The sequence below is a fragment of the Artemia franciscana genome, chromosome 4 (assembly GCF_032884065.1).
Source record: "Artemia franciscana chromosome 4, ASM3288406v1, whole genome shotgun sequence".
In the NCBI taxonomy this organism is placed as follows: Eukaryota; Metazoa; Arthropoda; class Branchiopoda; order Anostraca; family Artemiidae; genus Artemia; species Artemia franciscana.
The window spans coordinates 29,807,504-29,823,584 of NC_088866.1; the positions used below are offsets into that span (position 1 = coordinate 29,807,504).

The 16,081-nt window shown below is 34.7% G+C and overlaps 1 protein-coding gene across 3 annotated transcripts in view; it reads right to left on the bottom strand.

Moving 5' to 3' along the window:
* The window catches only part of LOC136026275 (ras-related protein Ral-a-like), an 89,375-nt gene that overhangs the window by 15,629 nt on the left and 57,665 nt on the right, over window positions 1–16,081 (bottom strand). For 2 of the 3 annotated variants that reach the window (XM_065702663.1, XM_065702664.1), the window contains exons 4-5: window positions 13,085–13,259; window positions 3,543–3,656 (exon numbers count right to left, since the gene is read on the bottom strand). In XM_065702663.1, the coding sequence (XP_065558735.1) occupies window positions 3,543–3,656; window positions 13,085–13,259 (289 nt within the window). The remainder of the gene's footprint in view (window positions 1–3,542; window positions 3,657–13,084; window positions 13,260–16,081) is intronic. The other variant, XM_065702665.1, reaches the window with a different exon arrangement.

Below are 16,081 nucleotides of genomic sequence, written 5' to 3' on the forward strand. Positions count from 1 at the left end.
GATACGCTGAATCTGATGGTGTGATTTTCGTTAAGATTCTACGAGTTTTGGGGGGTGTTTCCCCCTATTTTCTTAAATAATGCAAATTTTCTCAGGGTCGTAACTTTTGATGGGCAAGACTAAACTTGATGAAACTTATATATTTAAAATCAGCATTAAAATGTGATTCTTTTGATGTGGCTATTGGTATCAAAATTCAGTTTTATAGAGCTTCGGTTACTATTGAGCCGGGTCGCTCCTTACTACAGTTCGTTACCACGAACTGTTTGACTATACCATAAGAAATTTGGCAATGCCATGAAAATTTTGGTGAAAATAAAATCTTATCTATCTATCTATCTATCTATCAAATGTCTTAGATACGGGATTGACGTAACCGGACTGGATCCGCTCTCTTTGGGGGTGTTAGGGGGTGAGGTTCAGTGCTTTGGCGAGTTTGGTGCTTCTGGACATGCTAGGACGATGAAAATTGGTAGGCGTGTCAGGGAGCTGCACAAACCCCGATTCGACCATCTGGGGGGCTGAAGGGAGAGGAAAAATTAGAAAAATTGAGGTATTTTTAACTTACGAGGGGGTGATCGGATCTTAATAAATTTTGATATTTAGAAGGACCCCGTGACTCAGAGCTCTTATTTTAAATCCCGACTGGCATCAAGCCTCTGATTTTCCTTTTAAAGCAATCTATTGATTCTTAGAATTTTGCCAGAGCTCATACCATATGAGGTCTTGGCTCTTCCGACCTATAATGCCAAAACTGAACTTAAATATGTATCTTTTACCAGTGTTGCCAGCATTGCGGTGCTTTTTAAATCTACAGACCTATTTTATTAAGATACCGTAATTCTAATTCATTCCTAATCATTCCTCCTTTCTATGTTTTATTAAGGAATGGTGTAAACTTTAGCAAACAGTAACATGTAAACTTCCCTTTTAGTTTTATTGTAGAAAATCTTTAGCATTCCTCAACTTGATCAAAAGATACGTGTGTTATATTATCTTGTCGAAAGGTAGGTGTGTTGCATCATATTGTGTCCGAAGATGCAGTTCTGAAAATTGTATTTATTTTTGCACGTGTTTTTTGTTACTTACAAACTGCGCTAGATATTGCAATTTCCTTCCAAATGAGGCCTTGAACATCTCCCTATGAGGTTTCAGTGCCTTACTGCGGCGACAGAAAGAAACAGAAGAATAAAAGGGAGAGACATCACTGCATCCTATGTGAAAAAGTGATTGACCTCGTTGCTCAAGATTGGTTAGTTTAATTCTCCATGACCGGGTTTTTGGCTATGGTGATTCAATGGTGCAGTTTTCATTTAGATTTGACACCATTTTGTATGGTTTCGGGCTACTTTTCAAAACTCACAACTTTTTTTTTCGCAAGGAACTTTCATCATTATGATTAATCGAAATAATAATTGTCATTCCTGGTTCCTGTGCAACTGAACTCTTCTTTAGCTGAATCCTCGTCCAACTCAACCTCCATGTGAAACTCCCGTTTAAATCAACCCCATTAAACTAAACCCCCTTCCAACTCATTCATTCGACCGAAATCCTATGGAACTCGTGCAACTGTAACTGGGTACAATTAAACCCAATTTATTTAAACCACCATTCAATTCAACACCCAGTCAACTCGACGCATGTCCAATTCAATCCTTATTTAGCTCGACTCTCACGCAAATTACCCCCGATTAACCAAACACTATTTGACTCAACCTCATTCAGCTCAACCCTAAGGAGGGAAATTAGAAAAACTTACATTTCCCAGGGCCCTAGCGCGTACGATTGCGGTTATTTTGCAGCAATAACTGCAGCCTAATAAAGAGAAAACCATATAGATCCATTTCTGGAAGTTTCTTTCAATTTGGAGTAAATTATGGGGTTAGCCAGATGGGCAAGCTTGATGCATTTTCTATTAATTCTTTAGCTGAAAGATTTAGCAAAACCCATTCGATTTACCATTCAATGCTGTTTCTGAATATTATAATATACACCTTTACAATTACGTCCCATCCCCCACCCCCTCATGCCAGGATACAGCCCATGGTTATATACGAAACTTTAATGATCTTGTTGGGTCTTTTTTTTTGCTTACTACTCATCAACAATCGGTTCATAAGGCGAAGCAATACCAATAAAAAAAAAAAAAAAAAAAAAAAAAAAAAAAAAAAAAAAAAAAAAAAAAAAACAACAACAACAAAAACACACTAACAAAACAAATCAGCAACATTTTGTACATAGTCTAGGGCTACATTCAGGCATCAGTGGAGTTGGGGTTCAATTACGAGTTGTCGACTATTATATTTGGAAAGAGTGTTGGGATGGCAAATCGAATGGTTTGTTTGTATTTCAACTAGCAAATTAATTGAACGTTCGACGAATATACTGCTACTTCCTTTGCGACAAACACCTTAAAAAGCTTGATTTTACTTAAAGATTAAATATCATAAACTTATTAAACCATTAGATTCACCTTAAGTTTAGGGCAATACAAAGCACATTAGAAATTGCGAGCAAAGCGAAACCATGAGCTTTTGATCAGCGCCAAACAGGGGTTGAGTTACACGAGAGTTTAATTAAATGGGGGTCAAGCTGAATGGAGTCGAGCTGCATGGAGATTGAGTTTAAATGAGGATTAAATTCCACGGAGGTTGAGTTGAACAAGGGTCCAGTTACATGGGTTGAATTGAACGGGGTTCAGTTAAGCAGGAGTTTCTTTTAAAACGCGTTTTAAATTTTCGGTTACTAAGAAATAGAATTCGCTCTTTACTAGGTTGCTGCTAGGGGGGCAACCATGATTGGACGGGGAAAGTATCATTTCTTAATTTAAAAAGAAAAAATTCATCTAACTTTATCTTAAAAAATGGCTAAGTAAGTTAACATTATCCCTTAATAAAACGCAGAGACTGGGAATGGCTTGAAATTGCACTCTCTTAACAAAACAGGCCTTGATTCCACGGCAAGTGGCATTGACTAATTAAATTCTAAATACTTTTTAAACATTTATGATTCCACGGCAAGTGACTAAATTCTAAATACTTTTTAAACATTCATCTTGTATATCTTTAAAAGGTTCAATAAAGCAATCAATTTTTGAAATCACTAATCTCCCTGCAGGTCTACAATTATGCTTTGGACAAAATGAAGCAATTAAATAATCTATCTTAAAAACTATAATTACTCGAAGTAGACTAATCTGCCAAGATTTTGCTTTCCTTTTCAATGAATCATTAAATATGAATAAAACCTTGACAGCAAAAGCAGACAATCAGATCACCCCACCCCTTACATAAATCACACGCTAATCCTACATATGCGACTTGCCCTGACTGCAGGAGAGAGAGGGGGAGGGAGAGCGAGAGAGAGAGAGAGAGTGAGAGAGAGAGAGAGAGAGAGAGAGAGAGAGAGAGAGAGAGAGAGAGAGAGAGAGAGAGAGAGAGAGAGAGAGAGAGAGAGAGAGAGAGAGAGAGAGAGAGAGAGAGAGAGAGAGAGAAAGAAAGAGATAGAGGGGAGATTCAAGCAAAATAAGCAAAGCAATATACCTATAAGATTGTGCATTTTAACTTCTTCTTTCGTTTTTCCGATCCTTTTGTTGCCGTTGTTTTCAAATCTTCAGTTTTGTGCGCCCGGATCTCTCTCATAAGATCGAAAAACACCTAAAAGTTTTCTATTTATATTCGATAAGAAAGTATTAATCTGCATTTATCCAAACTTTATTTTTATTTATGATTATTTGAATTTGGGCCACTCCCCTTTGATCGTTCTTATAACGACCGTAGCATTTATATTTAACAAAAAAAGAATTTACATACAGGGCTGCCAAAGGGATACTTTAAATGTTTTTTTTCTTCAATATTACATTTTCGGGAATATTAGCCACCACTTGCAAAAATATAAACAAAAAATAAGAAAAACACAATGGGTATCAACTGGCTATAACAAAAACTTGCCCCCCCCCACCCAAAAAACAAAGGTATTACGGGACATTTTTATTTTCAATTGACTTGTTTTTGTTGCTACCTTTTTTTTTTTACAGTAAAACACAATATAGAGAAAAAGAATTTGAAGTGAATTCCAATTAATTGGCAAAAGGGGAGATTCTTCACCCAAAAACTTCACCCTTCATCATAAAATGCACGTTCTCGTACTTCAATCACCCCCAGCACACCAGAAAAAAAACCGATCCGCGTCCCACCCAAAGGGTCAGACATTTGGGTATCTATGACTGTGTGTATTATAAGTAGGCTAAATCTTCAAGTTTTCATCGAGTCACAGGGGCTATGGAAAACTCAAGGTTGACAACAAAGATGAAAAAAGAAGAATGGGAATGAAGAACAATCTACGATGAAGTAAAAAGTGAAACCATGAGTTTTTAATCAGCACATCCATGATAAAATACCCTTCGTCAAAATACAAATATACGTCTAGCAGTTGTTGAAATGCGTGATTTTTAAAGAATACCAATAATCGCCCACAATAATAGCGAAAATAAGAATGTCAACAATAATTTTCGACCAGACTCAAGAGAGGACAATTTTTTTTATATTGAAGCAAATTACACAAGAAATTAAAGCTAAATTCAAGCTGTATACGTTTTATTTTAAGCAATGAAACGTTAAGGAGTATGACTTTTAAAAGTACACTATTTTTCAAGTACCAAGAACAACAAAATGAAAACATTGTATTGTCGCTTGGACCCATCTTAGGTCTATTCACACCTCAAAACTGTCATTGCTATTATTTTTTGGTTGTTTCAAAATTATGGAAGGTTTAGGGCAGAATCACACTTTGGAATTTCTATGGTTATTTTATGTATATGGTAGCTTATGGTAAATATGGAGCTTTAAGAGTAGTTTCATATTTTCGTCAGTGTTGCAACGTAAAAACCTGAAAATAAATGGGCAAAACAAATCAGGTATATTTGGTAATGCCATTCTTCCGCAAAAATTCTAACATTGACAATCAATTAGTTCCCAAAAATAAACTATTTCTTCAAAGGGAAGCTACGACTTCTTAAGTTGCGTAGCACTAGAATTTTTAGCTTTTTTGTTGCTGTTGATTTCCCACCCACATCGTTTTTTCCTTCTTTTTAATTCGATACCCACCAATTCCAAAATTTCCTATATGCATATAAGGAACGTGTCCAGGACAGAGGTTAAAGGGTTTGAACCCATGCCTCAAAAATTTAGTCTAACTCGTATAAAGGTAACAAAAATGCATAGAGGCAAATTTTTAATGTATCTTTTTCTTATAGGCTCCTCCCGAAAAATACCCCCCCCCAAAAAAAAAGAAAACTGGACAAGGCCCTGCTACATACATAGGTCTTTTCATTCAAAATGGACTTCCCAATTTGTTTAACATATCTGGAAATGTTACTAGTTTTTACTTAACCAATTCAAACAATCAGATTTTGCTTTCACTGTCCTAAAGCCTACTCATGTCGATAGCATGAAAAAGTCTACGAAAAAAAACCGCAGCATTTAGACATAGGCAAAATTTACCAAACTTAAACACAACATAGGTTAGTTCGACAAAAATTATAGGCCAAATCGCAAAAAAAAGGTAAATATAATGAGGTAAAAGACAAAGCCCCGGTTCGAATCTGCACCCTTCTCCCTTGCCTGCGTATATGCTCAGAAAAATGCAATTAAATTGAAGATTAGCATTTAGAGAATATTACTACTATTTCTTACCAAAAGGGATAACTAGATATACAAACAAAAATTTGGTTAACTGATTAATCCCGTTTGGTTGGAAAACTAAGACCCGGAATAATTTCCAAAGGTTTTACGAGTTTTAATATGCCCTTAAAAGTAAGGTTCTTTCGAAAATTCGAAGGGCAGTAACTTTATGTAAAACCGATAAAGCAAAATTTTTGGCAGGGTTACTGAGCTCTTATGTTTCTTTTTCAAAGTTGTCACTTCTCATGAAAAAAAAGCTGCGCATTTACTCGACTTTAAGTGTATCTCCACTCTGTTTCTAGAGAATTGACCAGGGACGAAGCCAAAGGTCTTGTCTGAAGTTTACGGGAATGGGAATAAGGCCTCTTTCCCTCTGCTCCCCATAAGAATTCTTTTTCTTTAAAGTTTTTATACTACAACGTTCTTGTCTCTCACCCCAATTTTATGGACGTACTCAGCTATGAATCCTTTCATGAGAGGAGTCAAAGATTGAACTAAAATAATGTGACAATGTACAACGCAGGTCTACATATTTTGGCCTAAGGTGAGAAGTTCATCACCTCTTAATTTCACTCCTACTTACAAGCACCGTTATTTGTAACTAATTTACTCTTGATAAATTGGGGGAAAACTGCAAAATTTATTCTGATAACATTCTTCATGTTATTTTCTGCCAGGTGCTATTAGGCGTTTCCTTTTTTACTATCGATTTTCCCAAGCCTGTGAAAACAATTTATATCAAGCAACTAGTTATTTGGACCATTAAGTTTTGCCCATAAACTAACAGTTTTTACAAGCATATAACATGAAAAGGCTAAGGGGTCACCCGCTCTTCTTCGCCTTGTGTAAATCTTGGAGCTCCATCTGTTCCGCCATGGATGACACAATTCTGCAACACAAAGCCTCTTCATATCACACATGGCAATTTTTGCGCTGGATAGGGTATTCTTTAACCGCGTGGCGCGTACCACCTAATCTGAAGGATTTTTTAAAGTGGGTAACCCCTTAGAAATGGCCTTCTATATATTACTTTGAATATTCTCAGTCTATTTCACTTAAAACAGATCACGGTCAAGTCGATTTCTTCAAATTAGGATTTAAGATGGATCATCTTTGAATACAGTCATACTTAGTTTATGAGAGACGCCCTGAACTGTATCTTCTTTGGCCGATATAATAATCAGGACCTTGTGGTTGGAGGTGGTCTTCAGTTAGTGTTGAAGAAATCGAGGTCGTGAGAATTTAAGCTTTCTGAATCGGAGTCGATAGGAATAAACAAACTCCCACTCCAATACCATCTTTAAAAATAATATCTACAATATTTTATATTTGAAACATTTATAATATTAATCTTTACCTTTCATTGTTAATATAAAATTAAGTATTTTAATATTTATCTTTATTTATAATTTACTATAATTGTAAATTATACTTTATTTATAATACTTTATTTATAATTACCATAAAAAACAAATATGTTTAAACATGGTATTTAGGAGTGTTAAATAGTGCTCAAGATATTGGTGCTATAAGAATTTACCACTTCTGATAAGAAATCGGTGAAAATAAACCAAGTCTGATTCCAGCACCTTTTTATAACATTTATATTTAGCGCTTCAAGGTTGTTACGTCGCCTCAATATAGTAAAAAAAGGAACAATAAATGAACGATTAATATCAGTAAAAGTATACAAAACTGTCAATCCACATTAATTTTTTTCAGCAAGTGCTAATTATGTTCTGGTCTTGAGAAGACATGGGGGTTGTCAGCCCTACTTATGTTAATTTCTGCTCATTTTGAGTTTGAAACGGTTATTTATTGTAATTTCTGTTCGTTTTGGGTTTGTTTATTTATTGATGGTGGTTTGTAGTAGTTTTACGCTTGGAAGATTTACGCTTGTAGTAGTTTAACTTCGGTCATAATATGACAACGTTACTTTTTTTTTAAATAGCCACCCAGAATATTTGTCTTCATTAGATTACTCAACTTCAAAATCAACATATTCTTCTTCGCGCTTCTAGTTACTCCCGAAGTAGAAGTTGGCAGATTATAACGTTCCTCAACAAACCCACTTAAAAAGCCCTAGACCACTTCGATATCAAAGTATTGGATACAGAGTCGACTCAGCGAAACACAAAAATACCAAAACAAATGAAATCGATTTTTAACAATTCTTAAAAACCCGAACATTTTTTTGGGGGGCAGGGAGAGGGTCAAAAGTGAAAATTGACAAAGACACAGTTAAAAAAGCACACATTTAGTTTAATTTATCGAATTTATTACAAAATTTATTGTTCTTTGGCTGTAATGCTTTATTTGCGTATTCATAAGATTACAAGATTTTTCGTTAAATAGTCACACTGGTTATATAGCTTGGATAAGAAAAAAAAAACATAAGCTTCAGGTATATATTCAGGGACGGGAGGATCCCCACTCCCTAAATTCTCAGTTTTTATTAAACTTCTTAGATTTTCGATGCAATTGCCTTCTTCACTTTTTTTCCAAGTTGTATTTATTTCTGTACGAATCATTGGCTCTTACAGGATTATTAGCCCTTACCGAGCCTATAGTGCTGCTGGCCTTTTTACGTTTAATATCTGACTCTCTCTGAAAATAGTTCAAATATACATCTAAAAACTCAAAAGTTAGTGCTATATGTGTATTTGCATAATATTTTATTTATTTGTTGAGAAAAATTTGAAAAAGTACTCTTTGATTTGACTCAAAAAAAAAAAAAAAAAAAAAAAAAAAAAAAAAAAAAAAAAAAAAAAAATCAAAAAACTGTCAAACTAAATTTACTTCTATTTTTCATCTCTGCTGTAATGGCATCAAATCAGAAAAATTCAGGGAGGGGGAATGCTTATTTCAATATCTAGGAGGGATACAATTGTCGTTTGTTAAATTTTCCAATGAAAACACCAAAAGGGCATTTTCTAACGAAAAACACCTCGCAAAAGGCATTATTCAAAATGTAGGGGGAGGGTAGAAGACAGCATTGTCTAAATTTTCCCTTATCTCTGAATTTTAATTTGTAACTAAGTTTAATTCCGATAATGCTTAGGAAGCCTTATATACATAACACGGCGTTCTGTTGGCTCTCAGTATGTAATTTTTGTTCGTATTCATTCCTTAAAAATCAATTTTGTCTCGTCGAATTGTCATCCTTTTAAAACTTAGAAATTCATTTTCCTTTAAATTTTCAAAAATAAATTCTACGAATTATATGTGTGGTCTAGTCTAGAAGAAACACTAGAACCCGTGTTACTTGAACGTCCGACTCTGGGTCGTAAAATGGAATAAGATTTTACCTTCGATATTCTTCTGACTTGAAAATTATGAGGCACGATAAAAATGTTTATGACTTGTTTACAAATTTTATACTGTAAATCAACACTTTTAATCTAGAATAGCATTTGTGTGTGCATATAGTTGTTTTATAGTTTTCAGTTTTTTCAGCGATTTTATTTTTTTTGAAATTTCAAAAACTTATATGTTAACAATGGGCAATTTGCCTAACTTACAAGCCTTGTTCCGGGGCTATAGAGGGCTTTGTCTACCCAGAACGCATAGTTATTTGGCCTTTCGATTATTTTTAACAAAATGGCTAAAGACAATTCCTCATCATTTTATAAATAGCTTCTTCTTTCATAAAGCTATTAACATTACAGAATGAACAACTAATCTTTTAACGGGCGATCTTTTTACTCGTAGGAATTAACTCGAAGCATAAATTCCTAATTGATAATGCGGCACATGAACACAGATGCGGCACAGAATGCAATACCTTAGTGAATATCAAGAAACAATCTAGCAGCCTAATTTTTTATATGACTTTTTAAGACCAAGTTACTATTCAGAGAATTTTTAGGGGGAGGAGAAGTGAGGTGAGCGGAAACAAAGTAATCACGTAGGATTCGGTCCTGCTTTTAGGGCCAAAAATACTTTAGTAGATTTTTTTTTAAGGTTTTTATTGCATAATTTTCTGTTCAGTGAGCTTTGGTAACAGTAAAATGCGAAGGGTTAACTGATGGAACAGAAATAAGCTTTTGGAGGCAACCTTTTCCGTTCGGCCCTAGATGGTTGGCGTAAAACGACAATCTTTGGCAATCTGTCATCCTTCATACACAGAACGTGCCCTAGCCGTCTGAACCTTCCTATCATTGTAGCCTTTGAAAGCGGGATAGAACCACGTTTTCGGTAAAACCACGTTTTTCGTACATCTTACTGTTTGACACATACATATATTTAAATTTTGTTACACGAAAGTTATTGCATTTCTGTACATACTTGTACATACTTTTTATTTTCTAGTATATGTTAGCTACTATATATATGTTAACTATATATGCTACTATATATATGTTAACTATATATTTTACCTATATATGTTAACTTGTTTAACCCAGTTCTTTTCTCCTTTTCTTTCAATTAATGAAGATTTCGGATATAATACTATAATACTCGGACTTTTACTATTAAATTAATTTATTTTTAATGAATGTAAAGAGCAACATTAAAACGTATTGTATGAGTGCGATTCCCCCTTCCTCAGCTCCCATTCTTTACGTTAAGGTTTTACTGTGCTCAAAAATAATTGCGATTCAACCCTCTCGTTTTTGAACATTGTCAAACTGATAAACCCAGTTTAAATAGTTTGGAGGTTTTAGTGAAATTTGCAATTTCAAATAACTTTTTTTTTTATCTCAGGACAATATGATGGTAGGAGTAGATACGAATAGCACAAAATATTTCATTATGGTTCATTTGTTTTCATTTCAATCAAAACAAATTCCATTCATATCTATTTTGTTAATTTTTCCATTCCCTTACAAAATTTCATTTGATTAATTCTTTCAAAGAGCTGCATGCGGATAACGAGCCACAGTTTGCCTATTTGTTTTTATCTTATATGGCTATTCCTAATTGACCTACATGTCTATGGCTACTTTGGCCCGTTTTGGTTCCATTCTTGTCAAATTGACGTTTTGTGACACAAAATAACATAATTTGGAGCTTCCTCACGGCAGGATCCCCTTTGCTACTTTTAAATCAGACGCTTTTGCTACTTTTAAATTATCCTTCAAAAAAGTCTTCTTCCAATATTCTACAGCTAATCATTCGACACAGTTCTTTTTGTTTTTTTTTTTTTAATAACAAAATTAATAAATTCCAATTTACCAGAGAAAGAATACTAATGTGAAACCTACACGTGAGAGACGTTGCTGCGACATAACTGCCATCGTGGTTACTAGTGGACATTATATTTAGATGTTTATATTTTTTCAGATTATATTTTTATTGATAAAACCAACAATCCAATCTGCTACACAAAGAATACTAACCTGGACCCTATATATGAGAAAGGCTGGTGTCACCTACCACCTACCTGACACCATGGTTGGTAGCAACCATTACACTTAGAAACGGCGTTGAGTGGTGAACTACTCTTCGGTTACTGCACTACTTACTTCAGAATGAGAATCTTGCTGCACAATAACTCTTTTTTTTGAAGTGACCTTTTTAAGCTCAAAAGTGCCCTCATAAAATCAAGAATAAGAGTGTCAAACAACTTAAGTGAATTATAGATATTAAATATTTAAGATAGCCAATACATTTTGAAAGATAACTGCGGTGGCACAGTGAGACTGACCACTGCTTGGTAATATGGGACCCACAGTTCGGTCTCAGCTTCAGCGCTCAACCAAAAGGACCGGAATTTGATTCCAGTGATGAAATTATGTGGGAGTCACCATAATGATTCATATAAGATGAAGAAGTTTTGAAAGTGAGTCGAGCGCTTGCGCGGTGAGCTTGATCTCCGCTTGGTAATACGCGACCCAGTGTTAGATCTCAGCTGCAGCAACCCACCACAGGGCCCGGCATTTGTTTCCAGTGATGAAATTATGCAAAAGCGCTTCCGTAATGATCCAAACAAGAAAAAAACTTTTAATAGGCTTTTTGGTTGTGAAGCAGGATAGGTCTCTGTTTTGTAACGCAGGATTCAGATTTCGGTCTCAGATGTAGCAACCCACTGCATGCCCAAGAATTTGATTCTGGTGGTGAAATTACTCAAAGCTACATCCATAATAATCCAAAAAAGAAGAATAAAAAGAAAAAGTTTTGATAGGGGTGTCTTATGGTGGTGCAGTGACCTCTGTTTAGTGATCCTAGACCCGGAGTTCAGTCCTAGCTCCAGCAGCCCACCGATTTGATTCCGATTTGGGCAAACGATTTGATTCCGGCATGAGGCTATGCAAAAGTATCTCTATTCATATCCAAGCTAAAAGAAAAATATGAAGAGGTTGCAATAAGGCATGTTATGAATCAAAAAATGAAAAATATATATCTTAGATTAAAATTTGTAAAGCGGTATAAAAAAGATCATAGCCGATAAAGGCTTCGACCATAATCATTCTACTATGAAAGTTCTTATTTCCGTTGTCCTTCCTTTTTGAATCTGGTTCCATTTCAAATTAGAAACTCATACTTTATTTTTGTTGTTATTAAATATCCAAAACATGCTGGCAAGGTGGGTTCAAGCAGAAGGGTGCTGACTATGATAGGTATAATATAGTTTGACATGAATAGGATGAAAGCCAAGTTCCTGATAACAGTTAAATAAATAGAATTTACAGAACATACAATTTTCACAATTATACAATTGAATAAATATTGATAAAATGTATAAACAAATGCAAAAAGGAGGGACTTGCTAAACAAAATCGAAAAGTGGTGAAAACATAAAAACTTAACATATTTGCCTTTTTGTTTCCATTTTGTTTTGTTATTACTCTGCTTTTCTTTAACTTTGTATACTCGATAAGAAAAATCGATTATGAAAATTATTACTGGTCATGAATACAAATAGTAAAAAAAAAATGAGAAACATACCAACTTGAATGGTTAAAGAAAAAAGTTTAAGTCAAAGACTTTTATTCAGCATGTACAAGTATTTATTAGATACAAACATTCGATTATTTATTTTGACAAAATTTTTCGTTCGATAAATTTTATAACTTTCTTGGATGCTGCCAACCGATACAAATTGAATATACGAATTCAAAATTTCAATTTTAACTTACCGTTCGTGATGAAAGGTAAGCTGAGATAAGGCTAAACGTCAGGGTAGGCGAAAGGTAATTTGGGCATTTGGGAATTAGTCTCCTTCACTCGTCCCATTCAAAACTTCACTCTTTTTGCCCCCCCACCTTCTACTGACATTAAGATTTCCTTTAAATCTCAAAAAGAGGCCGACAAATTGTTTGAAACTTCTAACTGTTCGTGTCTGAATCAAAGGAGCACCAACGCGCATAGAAAACTTTGAACACATATTTGTTTTACGTGAATTTAGGCCAAAATACTGTGTTTTTTACATCCTAAAACACTTATACAGAAAATATTACCTTATCTACATTTTCTCTTGTTTTGGCAGAAGTTTCAACGTATGGTACTCCCCATTCTTGTGCTCTTTTTTCAGCTGCTTCTTGCGAAACCTGACGTCTAGCACCCAGATCTGACTTATTTCCAACAAGTAGAAATGGAATTTTTTCATCGTTTTTCACCCGCGATATTTGTTCTCTATAATAAAAGATAAATATAAATAAGACATATGAGCAATTTGATACACAAAAAAACATAATTGGTCTGAAGTAGCCTCTACCCGAAAAAAAAAACAACAACAAAAAAAAAACCAGAAAAGCAATGGCCAAAAATTCAAATGTTCATATCGCTATAAATATTCTGGTCTCCTCCAATCCGAAGAGTTCGATATGTGTGAACCTATGGTGAAGAGTATCATTAGCATCTTGTAAAGAAGTCCGCCTAGAGCCATGCTGTGGGTATTAGTGAGGATGGTTGGCCATTATAGAAATAAGGAGACAGCTTGGTCAACGAAGAGTACTTAATTAGGTAGATCACACTTTTTCTCGCTTTTGCTCATTGTTGTTTTTTTGTTGTTTTTTTTGCTCAAAAATCCACCAGAGGATATTGGGATTTGCATTAAAGGAAGCAAATGTCCTCCCCCACATGCTGAAACAACACTTCAGTATTAGTATTTACTGCTCCCCGCAAATTTAAAAAATGCGTTGAACATCAATCACAAGAAAACTTGAAAAACAACAAAATTGAAGACATTTGGGCCTGAAAAAGCAATTTACCAGATGAACTCATCGGAGCTTGTATTAGCCGTTCTTACGAGATCCCCTTGCCCCCATAAAAAGAAGAAAATCAAGGCTTAGTTCATACTTTATTCATAGCTAAAAAATGACCCGTACTGTTAGCCACTTGAACGCCATTAATTGTCTTATAATTTTAGTTGAGTTATTACGATTAATTTGTTCCCTCTCTTTTTGAAAAACTTTAGTATTTTTCAGCAAGTTGTAAAAAGACTGCACTGCTACTCATCCTTGAGACATTTGTAAGCACAAAATATGGCAATATCACATACGGTTTAATATTATATTTTTTGTGTTTTATGTTTAAATTTTTTTTACATCTAATGTAGGAAGAGTGCAGTATTGATCGTCTTTCAAGCATTTCCAAGCATTAACACGACAGCATCACACAGAATACAATATTATGTTTCCAATTGCTAAACAGTCAAAAAAATATTAAATAAAGATTAAAATAATGATAATAACAATAATAAGGGGATAAAATATTTTTGGCCTAATTTATCATGATTTAAAGTTCATAAAAAAAAATAAAGGCAATATTTTTACAATTATTAAGTTCAATTTTATCACCGAAGTTGTCCTTCCCTGGAGTGAGTTTACATTGATATACAAAAATACCATGGAAAAACCAAACAGCTTGAAGAGTTTGCAACTCAACTATCAGAGATTGAGCATAGCAGTGCCATTAGTACACCTCCTGACCTTCATGATGGTTACCACTTTTTGACTACGAACATGAAAAGGTCATATATCGTCTGCAACTCTACAATTAGAGCAGTACCGTTAGTAAACCTCCTGACTTTTATGACGGTACTACAACCTTGACTAGGAATACGAAAAAGGTTATCTATCTTCAGCATTTCTACCATTAGAGCTGGAGCGTGGAAGTGCCATTAGTATAGCACCTGACCTTCAAGATGGTTACCCCTTCTTGACTACGAACATGAAAAGGTCATCTACCGTCTGCAACTCTACAATTAGAGCAGTACCGTTAGTAAACCTCTTGACTTTTATGACGGTACTTCAACCTTGACTAGGAATACGAAAAAGGTTATCTATCGTCTGCATTTCTACCCTTAGAGATGGAGCGTGGAAGTCCGATTAGTATAGCACATGACCTTTATGACGGTTACCGCCACCTTGACTAGGAAAATGAAGCAGTTAATTGATCACCACTTGTCTAAAATATTTTTCATAATCTTTGTCTGTTGCAAGTACATACAACTAGGAAATACCTAAAATATGATTATCAAACACAAAACATTAGTTCCCAAAGGTTCTGCAAAAAAACTCAAAGCCTACTACCTTTCCTTTGCCTTTCAGTTTAACTAATGTGAGAGTATTATCCATAGGCACTTGCCCCCCTTCCCCAGCTAAACAGTAATGAGTTGCAGGCGTCCACATGGCTTTCCATTTTCCCATTTTGTATCTGCTATCTCTAAGTCCCTTAATCAGCAATCTCAGCGACATCCAAATAGTGAAAGTTTAGGGAGCGGGGCTAAATTTATTTCTTCATATCTAGGTAAATTTGTATTTTTTTTTTTCATTTCTTCAATGAAGATACCAAAACTGGCATTATTTCAATGGAAATACCATAAACTAAGGTATTTCTTCAGAATCTATAGACTAGGGGACGTAAGCCCACCCTGCCCTCTCCCAATCAACACCATTGAGCAATCTGTCACCACTATTATTGGTTCCTTCTTAAAGAAAATTTTCTATATGATGAAGTCCTACACAATATACATATATCTCCCGGACGATGTAGCCATTCCAGGATAGGCCGAGTACTGAGGAGATCATTAGGCAGGCTAGCAAACAATCTAGATGAATAGGGAATGCTTTCTTTTTTTTCCAATAAAAATAACTACGAATGTTCTCAAATTTTGAAATTCTAGAAAATATTAAATGTCATAGTTGCCAGGCACCAGCTCCAAAAAATCTGAAAAAATTTTAGGGCATGATCAAACAAACTTTAAAATTTATCAGTTTGCTGAATAAAAAACTGACTTCAGACACTTTATATCTATGTGACAACATTGATAATGTAATTCTGATGAACCACATTGGCCCATTACATCTTTTTTGGAGGACACAGGCACTTGCACATCTTGTTACAGATAATTCTTTTATCTAATTATGTAGCAAATTGCATACTACCCTGGTACTTAATCAAGACAAAGTAAACGAAACCTTTTCTATTCCAATTTGTATTTGGCACAAATC